Source organism: Besnoitia besnoiti, chromosome VI (assembly GCF_002563875.1).
Source record: "Besnoitia besnoiti strain Bb-Ger1 chromosome VI, whole genome shotgun sequence".
Classification (NCBI taxonomy): domain Eukaryota; phylum Apicomplexa; class Conoidasida; order Eucoccidiorida; family Sarcocystidae; genus Besnoitia; species Besnoitia besnoiti.
In genome coordinates this window covers 2,058,985-2,078,646 of record NC_042361.1, presented here as the reverse complement: position 1 = coordinate 2,078,646, position 19,662 = coordinate 2,058,985, and the positions used below count along the sequence as shown (strand labels likewise).

At 56.5% G+C, this 19,662-nt stretch overlaps 3 protein-coding genes across 3 annotated transcripts; 1 reads left to right on the top strand and 2 right to left on the bottom strand.

Moving 5' to 3' along the window:
- Nucleotides 1-1,077: 1,077 nt before the first annotated feature.
- On the bottom strand, nucleotides 1,078-2,261 carry BESB_067040 (uncharacterized protein; the record flags this gene model as incomplete). The annotated part of the gene is made up of 2 exons (XM_029365097.1): nucleotides 1,078-1,175; nucleotides 1,736-2,261. 2 exons carry the CDS (start codon nucleotides 2,259-2,261, stop codon nucleotides 1,078-1,080), a joined length of 624 nt encoding a protein of 207 aa, XP_029218680.1.
- A 1,491-nt stretch (nucleotides 2,262-3,752) lies between these two features.
- BESB_067030 (uncharacterized protein) lies at nucleotides 3,753-12,174 on the top strand (the record flags this gene model as incomplete). The annotated part of the gene is made up of 13 exons (XM_029365096.1): nucleotides 3,753-3,934; nucleotides 4,342-4,722; nucleotides 5,145-5,496; nucleotides 5,730-5,848; nucleotides 6,317-6,401; nucleotides 6,630-6,782; nucleotides 7,294-7,461; nucleotides 7,858-8,176; nucleotides 8,624-8,943; nucleotides 9,472-9,729; nucleotides 10,180-10,446; nucleotides 11,089-11,279; nucleotides 11,574-12,174. 13 exons carry the CDS (start codon nucleotides 3,753-3,755, stop codon nucleotides 12,172-12,174), a joined length of 3,396 nt encoding a protein of 1,131 aa, XP_029218679.1.
- A 1,986-nt stretch (nucleotides 12,175-14,160) lies between these two features.
- On the bottom strand, nucleotides 14,161-17,685 carry BESB_067020 (uncharacterized protein; the record flags this gene model as incomplete). The annotated part of the gene is made up of 7 exons (XM_029365095.1): nucleotides 14,161-14,327; nucleotides 14,527-14,689; nucleotides 15,072-15,152; nucleotides 15,532-15,622; nucleotides 16,145-16,245; nucleotides 16,683-16,796; nucleotides 17,590-17,685. 7 exons carry the CDS (start codon nucleotides 17,683-17,685, stop codon nucleotides 14,161-14,163), a joined length of 813 nt encoding a protein of 270 aa, XP_029218678.1.
- Between the last annotated feature and the right edge of the window lie 1,977 nt (nucleotides 17,686-19,662).

Below are 19,662 nucleotides of genomic sequence, written 5' to 3'. Positions count from 1 at the left end.
TTGTCATGCTCACCCCTCCCTTTCTTTCGACTTGACCGTATGGCGCCGCTGAGCGTGATTAGCTACAGTATAACATGAAACGAATCCACCTCGCTATCGTCTGGAGTGCGCAAGCAAGTACCAACAGTGTCTGGCTACGCGCAGGGCAAAGTTCAGTGTAATCGACCTGCAGAACTATCAAGCTGGGAAAGCTTCTGCCTTTCGCGGTGCCACATCAAGATGGTAATCGCCAGAAAGTGCCATATTATCCTGTCGTCCCACGATAGCAGTACCTGACTCACCATACGCGAGTCTTCTAGTATGCAATGTTCAGCCTAGGACGCTGCTTTGCTCTACGAACCCCTCGCTAAAGCCTGTGGCACACGGAACACGTCTGCATGATGTTACACTCCGCTGCACAGAATACACTTTTACGAGGCGCATATTTACGCCACACGCGTCATGCTGATGGTACACCATGATTGAGCAACTATGCAGACGCGACGTAATTCAGGAAAACTCACACTGCACACCTAATATTTCTTCGCACAGCAACTTGGTATGTGTTTGCTCACCCCTCTTTTGGACTCACATGAGGAGAAATGGACGGCGTTGGATGCAAAATACACGGGTTGCGAACAGGTGTAGGACACCCCCGGATTCCGCGTCGTCGCTCAGTAACAACGCAGGGATTGCAATACCACGCTGCAAGCACCTCCTTCGCCGGAGATACGCATCGCTGTGTCTGACTGCCGGTTGAAACACAGATCGGGACTTGCTTCGAACTTGACACTCAGTAGCGCAATGGACTTGTACGTTCCCTCCATTTCGACAACCGAAGTCAGCCATGGATTGAGACAACAGTGCCACTCTCGTGAAGACTGGCGCTGCCACTCGCCTGCCTACGCATGCGCCGCTTGGATTTGCGTCGTTTTTCATGGCCCTCCAATGATGCGCACAGGTAAAGCGTGTTGAAGAATCAAAAACGAAAGAGTACTTGCCTCCCTGCAGAGAAACGAAGGCACGCTTTGCCGAAAGAAGAGCCCTGCTTTTCGCCATCCCGGTCCGTTCAGGTACAGAAACTCTAACGGTGACTACCTACGACGTGATAACAGCAGAAAACATGAGCAGATGCGCCTCGTTGTCCCTGTATGTAACCGTCACCTCAGCAAGGGAACACAGCGCAGAAAGGGGGGCTGCGCGACATTGAGTAAACGCGAACAGAGACGATATGAGGCTCGTGAACACGCTAACGCCATTGCGTAGAAAACAAATGCAGCACACACTCGCGGTTCACAGCTGTGACCACGAGCGAGGGGCGTGGATGTGCACTCAAATCGATCAGACGAAAAGCATCCGTTCCGGTGATGTGATATGACATTCACTTGTGACTCTTTAGTGGGGCGGCTTACTATTGCTTTGCCGGATACGTGTCGATGATTCACGCCGGGTCAGATAAATCACACCGTTGGTCTGTACCTCGTATCGACAGGACACTGCTTAATCACTTCCATTGAGAGCCACGTAGTTTAAAAGAACTCATCAAAAAAAAAGGACGCGGGCCCCTTCAGTTTTTCTAGTGCCACTGACCACAGAAAAAGGAAAAAACCAACTATGTCGATGCTGTCGTACTCAAACGAACCGTCTAGAGACTCCTCCTTTTCGCGTGCTACGGAACTCCTCCTGGACGGTGGCGCCTTTTCAAAGTTATCTTCAGGACCGCGTAAACTCCTGTGGTCGGAATTCTCATTCGTACCGCTCGACGCGTCTTCGACTTCTGTACCATCTTTCCGCGCTCGGAGCGAGATCGCGTGCTCGTTACCCACCTCTGGCGCCGTCGTACTGTGGTTGCTTGACACCGAACCTGGTATAACCTCCTCTACCGTCAAATAGTCAACGGAGGGAGTTGCTTCTACCTGAATCATTTTGTCGCTGTCGTTTAGCGTCTCTTCGTCATCTAGCAAGGCTGTATTCCCTTCAACCGGCACCTCTGCCAGTTTCAGGTACTTCGCTGCATCCCAGAACGCGGGGTTCACCACGTCGAGGAGGCCGCCACCTTCTGCTTCGAATCCACTGAAGCGGGGTGAAGGCTCATGGGAAGCAAAGTATGTGTCTGTCGCAGATAGCCCCTGCAGAAAAGGTTCATCGTTGGCGATTCTCCCGGGGTTGTGTCCGGGGATGCCACGCGCTCTGAGGATCTCCCCGCCGCGCCAGCAGCTCAAAAAAGCTGCGATGAAGTACACCGAGGGCACTACACTTGGTATCAGACGCAGTCGCACCATAATGACTCACCAATGACACGCTTAGCACAGGAAATAGGTGAAAAACGTAAATGATGCCCTGTGTTGCCGGACAACCGCAGGCACTGTTATGAATCAGGGAGGCTTGAGCTTCGGACGCTTGGGCGAAGGGGACATGCCTGGCGGTCTCACAAACTGCCGCAAATCGCTTACTAGAGCCGGGAAGACATCTACAGAGTTTTCCACAAAACTGGCGGCTTGTCTTTCCCGAACGGATCATGGCTCCATAGAGACTCGACCGACCGGTACCCCGAGACGAGCGGGCCGGACGAGGACCGCGTGCCTGGAACACAACAAGCGGTGGGGCGAGCCCAGAACTCACGGATATTCTCGGTGGAGAGAACACGTTTCAGCGCTAAAGAATGAGATAAGACCAGGTCAATGACCTCCTCTATGTTCCCGCGAGTAGCGATTGCATGTTTTGTGGCAAGACCTGAATCGCCCGTGGCAAATCCTACGGCAACAGCACTGCTGCACGTCTCAGCCCGCGAAGTGCTGTTGCAGTATGCAACACGCAGCAGACACCGCCGAAGGCGGATCCCTGGAGTGACTTCAGCGGAAGAACTGGCGCGCACACATGGCACGTGGCACGCTTCAGCCGGCTGGCATGTCCACGCGTGTCGGAGTCCTGTGGACCGATGACGCGGACTGCGACGACGCTGCCCGGAAGCGCGCAAGCGCACTTTTCAGACTGGTTGGTCGCCATTTCAGATCGAGTCCACGGGTCCTCCAGTTACCCCGCTACCGTCTCACGCTGCGAAGCAGACGAGACGACGCCTGAGCCGAGAAAATCGACGACGGGTTTACTGAACCCGCTCCGCGGGCGCGTCAGAAACCCCTCCTGCGCATCGGGCGCGCACGCTCGCCATACAGTTGCAAGGCTCTCCGGTGGTGGACTGTGTTGTTCTTAGAGAGATGGGGGGTGCGTGTGCATGTAGATTTTTCGCATGTGCAGGCTGGCAACAAGCGTCGTGTCAAACGGGTGGCAGGATGACTTGGCACGCAGCAGCACGCGTGTCGCCTTGGTCTGGTGGAGGGCGCCAGTTGACTAGCGCAGTCAACCATTAATTTGCTGCATTTTCCTTCTTGCGTGCTTTCTTCTATCAGCCATTGTTGTGTGACTGACATGATCTGCTCCGCTGTCGCTACAACAGCGTGCGCGAACTGGCTTGTGCCTCTCTAGGCTCTCCCAACTTCAGAGGAATGAGTCAAGCATGCCACTGCTGCCGTCCTCGCCAGCGGTCGACACGCAGATTTTTTCCTTGATTCTAGCTGGGTACATCCTGAAGGTTCCTGCGACAGTTGGGAGAGGAAGGACTGAACGTCTGGATATTGCTTCTTCTGGCCTAGCTCGTGCTGTCGCACGGCCAGACAAGCATCGCAGGAACTTATCCTTTGAATCGATCTCCGCTCTTTCGTTTCACAGTTTCGCTGCTCTGAAAACCTTTCTCTTCTTTCGGCAGTTTTGCCACGATGGCGGCTCTTCAGTCCGCGGAGGAGATGGCCATCCCCGGCTCGACGTACTTTGGCGCCTTCGCGGAAACAAAGCCAGAGGAACCGACCGATGAGGTTCTGAATGAACTGCGTACCCTGCTGGACCATGTGCGCGTTTCGAACTGCATGGATACGGTTGTGAAAACGCAGTGCACCTACAGGTAAACCATAGCCAAATGCTCGCGTTTGACTGCCACCAGATGCTTCCGTCTTCCGCCACTTTTCGGTAGCGTAAGGGACCTGCATGAACTGGAGAACCCGTCGAAGGTTTGATGTCAGCGCTTCGAAAGGTCGCTTGCCATCACAAATGACGGTGGCTCAGAAGAGCTACGTTGGTACGGCAGCTGCAGCCCCTTGGATAACGGCAGAGGACAGCGAAAATTGCAGCCGGTGCGCACAGGCCTCGAGGATGGGACGGTGGCGCTCGACGTGGCCCCGAGGTCAAAAGGGGAGCGAGAGAGTGTCAGGGCTGAGGAGCCATTCCGTCTGAGGGAGTCGCCTGTTCGCGTGCGACACTCGACATCCGCAGCGGGTCTGGTCCGCCTGCGTTTCTTGCCCCTGCGTTCAGCTTGGATAGCCCGCTGTCGCCTTGCGGTCTGTTCGTTAACTTGTCGACCTTCCTCGCGACCTCCATCGACGCACTTCCTCTGGATTGCCTTCTGCGTGCGGCCAACGGCGCCTCGAGATCCAGCACGCCGTCCGCCTCTGCGGAGAGATGCGTCCGCCCAAGCCAGCGTCTGTATCTCCACGTCTGCTCGAAAGTCGACGACGAGCAGGCAGGGAAGATTCACCAGAAGCTAGCACAGGCTTCAGCCAAGAGACCGCACGACCCCGGAGACGACGCGCAAGACTCCTCAGCACGGCCGCCAAACGGGACGGAGAATGCGTCTGCCGCAGACCAGACAGACGCGCCTCAACCTCACAAGCTGGCCATCAACGTAGAAGGGGGGTAAGTAGAGACGACAGCTCGCGCGGGACGCCGAAAAAGGGCAGCAGCAGACATCCTCGCAAGACAGGACTGCGCAAGGAGAGGAGCGGAGCGTAGAGAGTGTTTTGCGCCTCGGGGTCGCCAAACTTTCGCTCCTCACTCGTCACCCTCCTCCCCCTTTCCCCACCCCCCCTCCCTCCCGGTTCGGTTATGTCGTGCGTAGTTCGTTGTCTGTTCTCGCTTCGTTTGTTGGCTTATTGCACCTCTGACGCTGTCTATGCTGTCGCGTGCCCGCGTCCGTACCCGCCGCCGCCGTCGTCTCGGCTGCTGGGCGCATCCTGTTTGACTGTCGTTTTTTCATCCTGCTTTCAGTTTCTCCACGTGTGCGCCTGTATGCTTCGTCGTGCGCATGCGGTGCTGCCTCGTGTGGTCTCCTGCGTCAGATTCCAGATCGAAGAGAACAGCGGCGACGCGTGCCCGTCCGCGCTCAGCAACACCTTTGTATACTCTCTCGTTCTTCTTCCTCCTGTCCTCACGCTTCCTGCGAATCCGTATCGCGCGTCTTACCTCTGTGCGCCGGCGTCTTCGTCGCAAGACGCGGAAGCTGCGTTCCATTCGCACCAGCTGGCTCAGATCGCGTGGGAGCGAAGCCTGTTGAAGCAGCTGAAATTCGTTCAGCTGAGCGACAAGCTGCCTGAGATGATTCGCGCAGCGTGCCAGGCACTCATTGAACACCGCAGCACAGGTGCAGCAGCCTCCTCTGCGGGACTAGGCGCGTGGGAAGAAGAGATCAAGGTGAGGCCAAATCCTAAACTCCGAACGCGACGGAGAACCCGACACGCAATCCTCCGCAGACAAGACGAAGGGCGTGAGGCGCGCAAGAGACGACGCGGGGCGATGAAGCGTAGCACCGCGGCAGCACATGGCGCACGCGCTTCTTCCTGCGGCGCCGCTTTGTTTCACTACGCGGCCGAAACTGTTAATCGCTCTCCTCGTCTCTGCTTTGCTGGTTGTTGTCGATTGCGCAGGCCAGCAAATACGCGTCGAATCTGCAGCAGGTCGCGGACGCGCCGCGCGTGGGTCCGACAGACTGGCGCTGCGCCGACTGCGGAGCCACGGCGAATCTGTGGCTGAATCTGTCAGACGGGTAAGACACAGGAGGGAGAGACTTCCGCTTGTTCGCTCTTTTTCCGGAATACCTGTTGCGCTGTGCGGCGCGGATGACTTGGGCAGCGCTGCCCGCCGCGAGTGCACTTTCGCCCTAGAGACTCTCGCTAGTTGCTTCAGGCTGAAAAACTCGCGGGGCGGCAGCACTTGCGGCCGCACATTTTGAAGCAGACAGCTCGCGGCAGCGGGTGACAGAGTATACCGTTTCGAATTGCGACGCAGCTCTGCATCGGGTTCTTGGCAGACGTGCGAAACAGAGTTCTGACTCCGGCGAGGCAGGGGACCGGTTGTGGAAGGAAGGAAGACCAACAGAAGACTTTGGCAGAGCGGAAGGCATCGTCTGATAGCATCACAGGGGAGGCACAGGAAACAGATGAGCCCCTGGCTGGGGTTGAGGATTTATTCGCAAAACTGCGCCATTCGGGTGTATGAACTCTGTTTTACTCAGGTATATCGGATGCGGCCGCAAGCTCTACGGAATCGGCGGCGGGTGCGCAGACGGCCGTGAGGGAGCAGCTATCCGGCACTTCGAAGTGAGTCTCTCTTTCCTTCTCCTCTTCTCTCAGTCGCTTCCCGCTTAGCTGATGCCTTGGTTCGCTCCCGCTACAGTGCATGCAAAAGTTCTCACACGTGGCAGACGCGCCGCCACCCCCGCTGCCTCTGCCTTCCCCTGCGTTTCGCCTCTTCGTGGCCTTCGCATGTGCGGTGCTGGCTTCTATGGCTGTGGGTGCGCGGCGACCTTCGAGTGCTGCCTTATTCAGGACACGGGGAAGAAGTACCCGCTGATTGTCAAGTTGGGGACTATCACGCCGTACTCGGCGGACGTCTATTCGTACGCGGCAGACGAAGACTCCACGGTGCTGGACCCGCACCTGCCTGAGCACCTGGCACACTTCGGCATCAACGTGCAGCAGGTGAGAGAGATGACACTGAGGTTCAGCCCGGCGTCTTCGCCAGCGGCAAGACGACGCAGGGAGAGGGGCTGGCTCGCCCGCATCCGAGCCGACGAGGCGACAGTCGCGCTGACGCGGCTCGATGTGTTTTTTTAGTCGCCTGTGCGGCACCACACGAACAACGTGGACACATATAGGTAGCCCGGAGAGCGCGTGAGTGCGCTGTATGTCACAGTGAGACGCCGGCACTTGCAGCATTCGCAAGGGCGACGAGGGGGCGTGGAGGGCGTTCGCGCGAGCTCGAGAGGTAGACGAGCTGTGAAGCGTGAATCTCGCCGCAGGGCAGGCTTGGTGCGGCCGCTACGGCGATTGTGCGTCTCATCTGCGTGAGCGTCAGCACACGCGGGGAGTTCCCTCATGAAGTTGCACGCCTCTGTGGCTACCGCAGGCGTTGCAGTCGTCTGTGCAGCGCTGTAGACGACTCCGCTCATCGTGTCCGAGCTTCCGCGGGGGTTTGTTTTTCTCTTTTCAGCTGACCAAGACGGAGAAGAGTACGAACGAGCTGGCTCTCGACTGGAATGTCCAGCACGAATGGTCCAGGGCGATGGAGGCGGATCGCGAGCTGCTTCCCTGCAACGGCGCGGGCTGTGTCGGCTTGCGCAACCTGGGCAACACGTGCTACATCAACGCCGTTCTCCAGGCACGTAGAAATAACAATTCAAACGCAAATCGCTGCGTCCGTTTGTGTCTGCATGCAAGCAGACTCTCTGTAGAACCCCACGCACGCGCAAGTATGCTTGGGAGCGTGGCACCTGAAGCAGTAACCTTTGAGCTCAATCTACATGGCATCGCTTCGCGGTGCCGTGTCGGCGTGTGGTTATGGAGAAGGGAAGATCGCGTTGCGGGTATGAGATCGCGCGTCGCGATCTGTGTCCGTCTGCGTGGTACCGGCCTTCTCTGTCGTGTGCCTATGGTTTAGGGTTTCGTGGATGCAATCCGCTATGCGTGCCTTCGTTCGGCACTGCGCGAAGCTGCGTGTTTCGCGGGCTCCGCTCCATTCGTGCTCTCTCTGCGCGGCCTGGATTTCCTCTCTCAGGCGGTGACGTCGCTCCCGTTGTTCCGCGAGAAGTATGTGACGCTGCTGCCTGCGCTGTTCGCGTCGCTCGCGCCGGCTTCGGCGGGGTCGCACGCGGTGGCTTCAGACTTCCTGCTGAAGCAAAGCGCGCTCGCCGCCGCGCTGCAGACGCCGCGTTACAGGTTGCAGCACGCGCGAAGGAGGGAGGCGATTCTGCACAAAATCGCGCAGGCGCGGCGCCTGGCGGCGGAGACCCGCACGGAGGCAGGCGAGGAGGTCACCCCCGAAATGCTCCACGAGTGCGAGAAGCAGATCGCCGCGAACGCAAGCGCCGCCCAGTGTAAGCGATAGAGAAAAGAAAAAATGCCTGGCAAGACATCCGTGACGCAGTTGCCGAGACAGAGTCACGCCGCTACGTGCGGAGAGAGACGCGCGTATGGATGGCTCGACTGGCACGATGGGCTCTTCGATGCGTGTGAGGGCGTGCAAGAGAAAATCGTGGGCACTCCGCTCTCTTTTTGCCAAAACATACATACATGTATACATATATATATATGTGTGGGGTGAGTAGACAGTATACAGACAGGGGAGAATCCTTCTACGGATTGTACCTACTTGACTCCTCCGTGTAAGTTAAGGCGTCCTCTGCTTACAGCTTGTACCGCTACGTTCAGGAGCATGCCGTTAAATTCGATGCTCGTATGCGTTCATTCAACTCGGTAGCTGACTCGTGTTGCATCGACGCTTCCGAATGCAGTTTCATTTGCGTGCGTGCGCTCCCGCGCAGGCTTGGCGTACCTAGAGACCGACAGCGTGACACCGCAGCTGTATCGGCAGCTCGTCGGCACGCTGCACGCGGAGTTCGCGACGTCGCACCAGCAAGATGCTGAGGAGTTTTTCTCTCTCCTTCTCCAGTGGCTTGAAGAGCGCGACCGCGAGGCGAAGAGCCGCGTGCGAGAGGCGCGGCAGCGACTGGCCGCGTCTCAGGGCGAGGGCGGAAACGCGGAGAAGGAGCTTCTGCTCGCTGCGGCGTTCGATGAAGCCGACGCAACCCTGGCGGAGAGCGCACTGAACAAGGGCAAAATAGAAAAACTCTTCACGTTCGCTGTGAGTCCGCAGACTGGAGGCTCGAGAGGCGAGCGGCCACAGAGTGAGACATCGCGTAGTTTCAACGAGCGAGGCAGGCAACCGGATAGAGGCAAGAGCCTCTTTACAGATGCACACGCACCAGGCAGATACAAGGGGGGGGGGGGGGGGGGGGAAGCGGGGCGATTGATATCGATGACGTGGCGAAGGCTTCCGTACGCAGAGAACCTGACAAAGCTGCTGCTAAGCTGGGTGATGCTGAAGAGCGAGACGTAGGCGCGCTTCGAAGACGGAAGGGACGGAGCGGCACGGGCGGCAAACCGGGCCACGCCGAGCGCATGCGTGGATTCGTATCTCTTTATATCTGTCCATCTTTGTTTCTACCTGTCGATATATCTCTATGTATCTAACTCTGTATCTGTCAGTCTTTATCTATCTATGTCTATCTTTACCACTGTATCTCTATTCATATCAAATCTATACCTATCCATCTATCTGAGGATTCAGTTTCACTGGTGGGTGCCGTGAGTCGTTTTTGGCTTTTTGCAGGTGGAGCAGCGCATCGAGTGCGCGGAGACGAAGCAAGTTCGCTACTCGTACACGCGGCAGCAGATCCTGGCGCTGCCGGTGCCTGTCGACCCCGCCATTCAGGAACGCTTTGAGCAGACGCAGCTCGAGCACGAGGAGGCTGAGCGCCGTCTCAAGAAGCGGCAGAAGAAAGCGGAGGAAGACGGTCCGGGCACAGACAAAGATCTCGAGGGGAGATCTTCGCCTGACTCCACGACCACAGTCAGCAGCGAAAACGGGGTAAGCGCGGCCGCGCGGCTTGTAGTCTGCGCGCAGCGGAAAATGTCCGTGCTGCGAAGGCCTGCTTGCGTTTTACATGAACTGTGTTTTTTGAAGAGCGGGAATGCAGATGACTTTATAGCACAGGATGCGGCAGATCTCAGGCACGTCTTCCTTCGTTCGCGCGATGCCGCTGGTCGCCACCATGTGTGCTGTGTTGCTGTGTGCGAAGTTCAAAATGCAGTCGCGCAGGAACGCAGCTTGAGCCAACTCGAGGGGGGTGTCGAGGTCCCGTCGCGCCGGGGGGCAGCGTCCGCGGTGTTGCGTCGATTAGCGCTCCTTCTCGAAGCCGTGTGTGCATTGCCAATAGGAGCCGACAAATGCAGGCGCACTGCATGCGGCCGCCAATGGACTCACGGCTCGCAGGCGCAATTCGAGTCTGGACCTCGTGTTTCTCTGCGTCTGCTTCAGGTGGGGGGCGGCTTTTCGCCGGGCGGCGACGAGGCCTCGTGCCCGCCTCCTCCTGCGCAGCTCCCCGCGTTCACGCTGAACGAGTGCCTCGAGAGCTTCCTCGCGTCGACAGTCCTGAAGGACTTTTACTCGTCTGCCACGGGGAAGCGCGGGGAGGCGTCGAAGCAGCTTCGCCTCGCCTCCTTTCCACCGTACTTAGTCGTTCAGCTCAAGCGGTTTTTCGCCGACAAAAACTGGCAAGCGAAGAAGCTCTACTGCCCCGTGTTGGTAAGGCGCTTGCGCCGTATGTGGCGCGGTTCGTCTCGCGACCGTCTTCTCTCTGCTCCCGCTCTCGTGCGCTTTTTTCCACCCCATCGTGGATTTGTTCTCTTCACCTGCCCTCGTGGTTCATTTCAGTGGCGAGCTTCGGACTTCCTTCTTTCGCGTCCTTCTGTCGTCTCTGCAGAGATGATCTCTCTCCTTGTGCAGCCTCCGAGCCGTTTGGCGTTCGCGCTTTGCGTCTCGTGTCTGTCGTCGCAGTCCCGGTTGCTGTGTTCTTCGGCTTCGCCCTCTCGCTCGTCCATCGCCGCGCACTGCTCATGCTATACATATTTGTTTCTATGCATAAATATATATATATATATATCTACATAGACATTGTCGTGCCCAGCTCTCGTTTACGTGTATCCTCGTCGGGGTATTGGGGAGAAGACCGGTTTCGGCCGCATGTACACTCTGCACAGAATGGCTTCACCTCGCGAGTGTAGGGCCAGCATGCCTGCATGCAGCTGTATGCATACGCATACATATATTTGTATATATATGCCTACATGCATGTAATAATTAGTTCTGAAAGAGTGCTGGAACTACACTATATACATTGGTAAATTCGCTGGAGAGGTGTCTTTTGGCCGCTGTTTGCTACCTCAGGTGCCGGAGGAGGTGAACATTGCCGAGTCGCGCGGCTCGGGGCTGAAGGCGGGCGAGGTGCTTCTGCCCGAAGAAGAGGATGGTGGCAGTCGGCGCCCTTCAGCAGGGGGCGGGGCTGGCGCGGTTACGGCGTTCGACGAGGAGCTGCTCACGACGCTTCAGTCCATGGGTTTCTCTGAGAACGCGTCCAAGTAAGGCGCATGCAGCCTGGGATGACGGCGCGATCTTTGCGGGCGATCTGCAGTTTCCACGCAGCGACCTCCCTCTCGGACCCTGACACTTGTCTGCGATTGCGTCGCCCGCGGAGGAGCGCGAGCTGCAGTTCGCGTGGGTCCCATGAAGTCTCCGGTCGGCCTCTGGGATAGGCGACCCGCGCGGTGATGAGCTCGGCGGGGCAGACATGCGTGCGCGCACATCTGACTTTTGGTACACAGGACGCCCCACGCCTGCTGTGCGGTTTCTGTCGGTTTGTTTCCTCTCTGCAGGCGCGCGTGTGTCGCTGCGCAGAGCAGCAGCCCGGACGCATGCATCGACTGGCTGATGTCGCACATGGACGACGCGGATTTGAACGACCCGCTGCCCTCGTCGTCTCCCTCGTCGTCTGAAGCCGACGAGGCCGTAGCGATGATCTGCGGGATGGGATTTACGGTGGAGCAGGCCAAGGCGGGCCTGCTGGCGGTGGGCTCTGGCGGCGACGTGTGCGGCCGCGCAGCAGACTGGCTGTTGAATCACATGGACGACCTGGAGAGCGCTGTACGTACAGTGCTCGCGGAGGCGGAACAGAAAAACGCGAAGCAGGAGGAAGATGCGGAGGAAGAGGACAGCGAGCCCCTCGATGCGCTCAGTCCTTTCGAGAGAGCGCGACGCGGATTGGATGACAACCCGCAGGGCCGGTATAAGCTTCACGCGTTCATCACACACATGGGAAAAAACGCAAACTCCGGTCACTACGTGTGTCACGTGAAACGTGGAGGGAAGCTCGTTCTGTTCAACGATGAAAAAGTCGCAGAAGCTGTGGAGCCGCCTGTTGACCTCGGCTACATTTATGTCTTCCGGCGCTCGGATATCCCCGGCGACGAGGCGTGACGCGCGAGAGGGCCTTCTCGGCGAGCCGCCGGCTGCTGCGCGGCCGCCGTCGTCTGTCTTTTAAGAGGGAGTGTAGGCCTGGCTTGTCGATGTGTCAGCGCACGTTTGTTTGATTCTCGCTTTTCGTCTGCACTTCCTGCATCTATATGCATCTTCCGGTGAGGTGAACGAGCAGTTGAGATGTGTAGAACGGGCCATTGAGTCAGAACGGCAAAGCGGGAATTTGGCCGTTCTCCTGCTGTTCCACCCGCCCAGTGGCGTGTCTGCCTTGTTGCATTAAACCGCAGAAAGAGAATTCGCTGTCCGCGAGCGCCTGAAGCGCTTTGTTCGAGACGGTAAAGTAAGCTGAGCCCCGAAAAGGCAGCTTCGGATAGAAGTTGTCGCGCAGCCGTGAAGACGTGCCCTTTTTGCGGTCGTCTTCGCGCCCATCAAACTGCGGTGTCAGTCCTCCTGTCAGTATCAGTTGCGCGGCAGGATCCACTTCCGCTTCCCGCTGCTGGTCAGAAGAGAGTGTATCCAAACAGTTGTGCTCTACAGACAGGCTCCTTCGCGGTTTCTGCGGAAGAAAAAGCCGTTAGGCGCGAGAAGATGAGGCACAAAAAAATTGGAGGTGGGAATTTCTGTGGAGATGACACCGTAAAGAGCGAGAACCTGGGGGCAGCTGTAACTCTAAGCCGTGCTTTCTAGAACATAAGCGTGAAGCATGTCTCACAGATGGGAAATTCGTTTCATCTACGTACCGCCACGCGGAGACAAAAGTAGGGCGAGAAACCTGATACCGATAACTGTGCGGAAGGCCCACGGCGTGCTTCACGCCATGGCTCCTGCCCGTCACGTAGGAACAATTACTGCAGCAGAAGGTGAAGCTGTTAGATGAAAAACAGTAGATTGCACCCCTGTAGGCTTCTCAGGGGGTTCTTGGAGCTATGGACCATTTCGTTCGGAGACGTGATATTAACGAGTGGGCCTAGCCATGATCATTCTCTTCTCAATGCCGGCTTGGCACGGAGCATACGGTAACTTCTTTGTACCAATATTGGGCCACGTGTGGAGCGTGGTGCACACAGGGGAGCCCGCGCGGCTCCTTTGGAGCGTGCGAGGAGGCTGACAGTCGCTCGCCATGTGGCATGCGAAACTGAAAAAAACGGAATACAAGCTATCCGCACCACTTTCGATTTTCTCCGGCGCTCGCCTCGGATTGGGGCACTTATTTTCATTCGAAGGTCTTAGCCGAGTTTCCAGCCTTCACCCGTGAACCGATGCGTGTGACAGGCGAGATGTTCCGCAAGTTGATGCACACTTGAAAGAGACGTACGCGCGCGCACACGAACGCGACTTGTCTGAAAAGTGGTGGAGCGAAAGTAGATAAAATGTTTCCCCCTTCTTTGCGAGAGAGCGTGGTAGCGATCCGGGACAACACGAGAAGGGACAGATGCTGCTGCTCACGCAGCTTTGCTCCCGTCACACAAAACTACACCAAAAACAAGTTAGCCAGAAACCAGGCGCGTGGCCTTTGAGGCCGCGAACGGGACACTGATGCACTGGAGGCAGTGCTCAAGACTACCGCCCAACAACACGGGTCCTCCAACAGAGGGCGCATTACTATACCATAAACCGTGAACCCTAAATTAGCGCTTTCTGCCGATATCCCTAAGGCCCGACCTCGGGAAGATGATTCATCCAGACACGACCCCAGAGCATACGACGGAGAAAGCGCTGGCACACTTCGCGACCAGTAGTACTTCTACTCTCACAGAGGGGCTGTTGCCAATGGTTCACCATAAACTCCCTTGGTTCGACTTCGTACCGAATGTGTGATCGTAGTAAATTATTTAGACTGTGTCCGCCGACGTTTACGGCGGATTTGCAGCACGCGCCGGAGCGATGCCAGTTAGGACACCTTTCGCAATCAGCGAGACAACGCGCTGCATGGTGGCGGGTGTGGCTTGTTGGCAATTGAATTGGTTTCTACGTGTTCAACGTTCGTCATTCGCATAGCGACCGATGGTGGAGAGAGCATCTATAAAAAGGCGTCGATATGCCTGACTTGGCGGCCTTCTGCAGTTTTAGCAGCTGACCGACCTTGCGGTTGATGACGTGCTTCAGCCTTAGGTACCGATCTTTCTCTAGCCGCCAATCAATGCGGCACGTCACTGAGCGGACATGCATTCACCTCGCCACTGTGAATCCGATTTTCTGCAAAGTGTTTGGCAAGAAAAGCTTGACAAGCCCCAGGCCTCTGGGCGCTGACTACAGAGAGGGCTGACCAACGCGGGCGCCGTGAAAAAGTGCTGCATCCATATGGAGTCCCAGTGTGTATGGATCACGCCATGTTTTTGCTGCATTCTCTACCTGGCAATGTAGGACAGTGACAGCTGTCTTCCAGCAGGCAGGTGGTGCCCGAGCCACGCCGCTCTTGCAAGAGGCGATGCAAAAGCTCGTCGACAGTGCAGCCCTGCAGGCTCGCATCGAAGACGGCGTCGTTGTGCTTCGACTCTTCTCGGATGCGCTGCAGCTGCGAAGAAACACAGAGTCAGGGGCAGACAGAACGCAACAACTTCATTTACACGGGTGCGACCTCGTCGGCGGCTGCTTTCTGTGACCGGTCGAGCGGGCCAGACGATGACACGGCTCGGAAAAAAAGGGGAGCAGATCTGTGAGTCACGGGATAAACAGGGTGATGCAAGAACAGGTCCAATGCCGGAGGCAACGAGATAGAAATACCCGGCTCACGCATTTGGTCAGCACAGCAGCCCTATATCCCAGGTTTGACTGTAACGAATATGAGGGACGGTTGCACCACGTGCTGGCGTGAAAAATAGTGCTCAACTGCAGTACCTTGACGCAGCGTGTCGGGATACCAGGCGTTCAGAGAGAGGCCGAAGCGAGAAGCTCACCATGTGATGAAGATGCATCGCTGCGTCATGGATCTCAATCTCAAGATTTCCCATTAGACCCGCGATTTCGCGTCCCCCATGCTGAAGTAGACGCAGCCGAGGCACAGACTGACAGCCGCTGACGTTGTTACGTGGACTGAATATTCCAGATGAACATGAGAGCAGCAGGGTGGGGGGACGAGGAAGCCGTGAGAGTGGAAAAAACTTGAGCTGCCAGAGACACTTTTTCCGCATCTACAGCAGCCTCGGCGAAACACAGATTTGAAGGGAGAAGCCATACTAGTAGAAGCGGCTACACCTGGGCAGCTTATCCTCAGAACACCGCCTTGTCGTATTACCGCGTGGCGCAGCGTCCACTTGAAGGCTCATCCCTCTTCCTAGCGCCGTCTTGACTGAGGCAGAAGCTGTGCGTTAAAAGCCAAACGTATTTACTGCTGTGCATTGCTGCTTCAGTACCTACTTTGGCATTCTGCAGCGCACTAGGCTTTACTAGCGTCGAAGTGTCCGGCGGCGTGCTGAAGACTTCGGTTAAGAAAGACAGAATGCTGCGCCTGGACGCCGCGTACGCAACGAATTTGAGACGAAGCTCCCAGGTCCCCGTAATGGGGGAGGCGATCTGCTGCGGCGTAAGGAAAGTAGTCCCCGAGAAGGCGGACGTGTAGCGCCGAATGTCCGGTGAGAGGAACAAGGTCCGGTGTTTCGGGCGCGGGCCGCAACAGGAAAGCAAGACGTCTACCAAGTGGGACCGACCTCACACCACTGGGGTATTTTCTTTTTTATAATATTTGTTTTTACAATTTAATCAATAGTATGTTAAGGTAGACACTCCAGTTTTTTACTGTAATATGAAGGGTGGAATCAACTTTCAATTTTTATATTTATGATTACAATCCAAACAATCTGGAAATGTTTTAGGGTTTAGGATAGCTGGTTTGCTTCTTCGGGTCGTATACACCTCAATGTTGTGCCGCCGATGCATGGACTGCCTACGGCGCAGGGGGGACTCTCAGTAAGCCAGATATGGCGACGCCATTGCCATGGATTCGCTTTCCTGCAGAGGCGAATGTGGTTACCTCTCTAGCAAGCAGTCCTTCAGGGCTGCGGCGAGTTTCTCGGCACTGCTGCGCGCTTGCCGGATCTCGCTGCTCAGTGCGTCACACGTCCGTTGAGCCTGCTGTGGAGAATCACATGACAAGGCCTGAGGTACTTCCTAAACTGGACTGGCCTCACGCGTCCGCGTTGGGGCTATGGCTGCGCAACAGAGATGCAGTCGACTGCAGGACGCCAGCTCCAATCAGCAGCTCGCTTGACTGCGGCTGCGGGCCTGCAGCTTCCGCCTGTCGCGGACCGGCACCAAGCAGGCTTCATGGCATAGCGTGGCCATGCCCTGCTCGGTTGCGATGCATTGTGTCCTCTCATTCAGGCGACGTCTACGGTGCACAGAGTGGCTTAGGCGCGGGTCTCACGATCTCAGACAGAGGCTTGACTGCTCACCGGAAGTGGCTGCCTTTTGAAAGCCTATTGCACATACCAATATCGTAGTTATGCTTCGCGGTCGCGCATGCGATGAATCCGACAGTAGGGTCTCGTGCTTGCTGGAGCTACTCTCACCTCCGTGTGGATCCTATCCTCCTGCGATAGATGCTGCAACCTGCATTTTAACTCGGACTTATCAGACTTGTAGGCGCGCGCTTGCCTGACAGCGTTCTCCAGATTGGCCTCTAACTGCAACATTGCCATGCAGGGGACAGGGTAAGCCGAGGTCATTCGTGAGGCATAACCGTCCAAGCCGCATTCCAAATGCACTGTAGGGCACCGGGCGCCACATTTTCTCTCAGTCCTTTTTGTCAGGACGTAACAAGCTTGCTCGGTTTCGGATATGCGTAATGAAGCTACATGAGTGACGATAGACGGCAGCGGCCCATCAAAGTTGTGCCAGGCAGCTGAAATCTTGTGTGTAATCTACGCTAGTTCGAGCGCTCAGCAAAAAGCGCCTAGCGTTTGCAGTTGAGAGTCCGCGACTAACCTCCGCATTCATGGAGCGAAGACGAGATTGTTCCTCTCGGCTTCCGCATAACTCAGACTCTACGTGTTCCAGCCGACTTTGCAGGCTATTCACTTCCTACGAACAAGCACCGCCGACTACACTCGGACATACGGTTGGGCGGCGGCACCTCAGCCTCTGCAACGCGAGCTTTGTGACCGCAGATGAGCGTATCAAACTAGTTCGCCTCTCTGGTGCTATCAGCAAGCCCAATTAGGGTCACTGCGACACATCACTAGGGCAAACTTACACAAGTGACAAGGTTAAGCTGTCTTGCACGGACCATCCAGAACTGATTAAGTATCTACCGATAGGATATGCCAAATCTGTGCACCTTTCTGGCCCGATAGCGGAGAGTGGGTGGATGGTCGTTTGGATTCGGGCGCGACTACATACTGTAAGGTAGCGGCAGTATCCAGAGACTGGACAGTCTCACGCGATGCTAGCCAAACAGTGGCGCCTTCGCAGACATACCAATTGGATATTGCGAATGTGGCAGGTGTGTGTCTGTTCCTGCTCCTCAAAAGCGGCCTGTAGAGCTTCCTTTTCCGCAGCAAGCCTCTTCACCATTTCTTGAGCGGTCTGCAGGGCCTCTGAGCAGGCGTCTAGAGAAAACCGGAAGCACAGTGTCCATAGGACAGGTAATATCCCGGGAACTGATAATCGAAGTCGAGCCGACAACCAGCGTTTCTGCTGAGTATGCTTTCAACGCTGGCATCATCCAGCGCAGCAATCCCTCGACGCTGTGGCAACCCGCATGTTTTTGCCACACTTAGCAATCCATGGAAATTTCTCAATACGAATACCAAGTCTAGCGAAAGTAATGTATCCCGGCTAGGATAGGTCTGGCGAGCTGGCGCGTGTAACCGATAGATGTCGAATACGACGTCGATTAATCAACGTTCGCCTATTCCGCCCCTGGCACATACGGGCGTGTCTATCGAAAAATATCTCGCCGGGCAAGTGAGCTCCGCCCCGAATCGGAGACAAGGTCGGCTGTCTAATCCCCTCAAGCAGCCTCAGGCGTACCCGAACGATGCGGAACAAAAGCACGCAGCACCCGCAGCGGAAAGCATCTCTCCACCCGTGCAATACGACATCGTGGGGTTCCACATCCGACCAGTTCCCGCGATCCAAAAGCGCCTTGACGCGGCCGCAGGTGCTCAGGGGTCATTTTACGTGTTAGCTGGTAGGAGCGATTGGTGTAACCTGCTTGTAACAGCGATCACGGTGCCCGGTCACAGAGCAGTCCATTGGTGCCTACGGGAAATGGTAGCTGTGACCCGAGCACCCGTTGCCTGTAGCATAGGGTTAGCTAGGCCGGCGACCGAGTTGCCGGGGCCGTCGAGTGGGCCGCTGCGGATGACAACGCGAATACCCCACCCCCGCTCTGCTCACCCGCGGAATCGCGGAGGGATCTGGGGCAGCATTTCCCCAAGGGTGGAGAGCAACTTCGCCGGTGACCGTGCATTTCTCGTCTTGTTCATGCTACGGCATGGAACGCGTTGGTCAGCCCTCTTTCCTTATGTGCATGCGCGAACCCGTGAGTCTTTGCCTCAGCCAAAGGAGGAGGATCGCGGTAAGTCGGCGATGTACGATTTCGTGGACTGTGTCAGACAGTGTGCGTGGTACTGAACAGTCCGAAACAGAATGGGCTGAGACTACAAAGAGAAGAACGTTCGACGCGATCTAGGCGCACACGCCACGAGGCAACCGAGGCCGCGTGTGGAAGCCCCAGCACATCAACTGGAACGCATCAGATGTTCCGTGGCTGACATGCATGTCGCCAGCAAAAGTTCTTTTCTAAAAGTGAGCTGAGACACGGCTCACTTCCTCATGAGCCGGACAGCCGAAGAGATCCACGGAAGAAATTCACCCACCGGACACTACTGCCCAGAAATAGAGGATCGGTCTCGCATTGACAGTTGGCAATATCTTAGTCAATAAAAGGCTGCTCAGCATCCCCAGCCTCACCCTACAACTATCTTCCACAATATAACTTCTCGCGCTGCTTCTGGCTTACTCTTTAGAGGGGATACACACAGTGACTGGCAGCGGATACGCGGGTTACTTAAATTATGATCCGTCAAAAACGCTCGTACTGGTTCGCCGGAAACAAGGAGATCTGCAGTGACCATGCTATTGGCAGGATGCTCAGCGTGCCTAACGAGCATGACAGCCCGTCACTCTGTCAGAGCCCCGGGACGCTGTGAGGTCTTGCGGACCCGCTGAATCGACTTGTCAGAGGCAGCTGTGTTCACTGCTCGTTTTCCATGTCACATCTAAAGCTCCTCTGATCTAAGCTCCCGTTTCTGCCTATGTTTGCGAGCATCACCTTTCACTGGCGTGGAAGCGTGCAGCACGCCTGCGCTCGTGTGGATACATAATCGCCACGACCAGGGAATAAAACCATACCAATGAGTTTTGCCAACCAATTTATGCACGTACAGAACCGACGCGACAAGGGTTAAAGCAATGTACAGTGGCAGGTCCTCTATCGGAACATGTACCCGAACCCGTAAGGTCTTGGATAACCTCCCAAGAAGC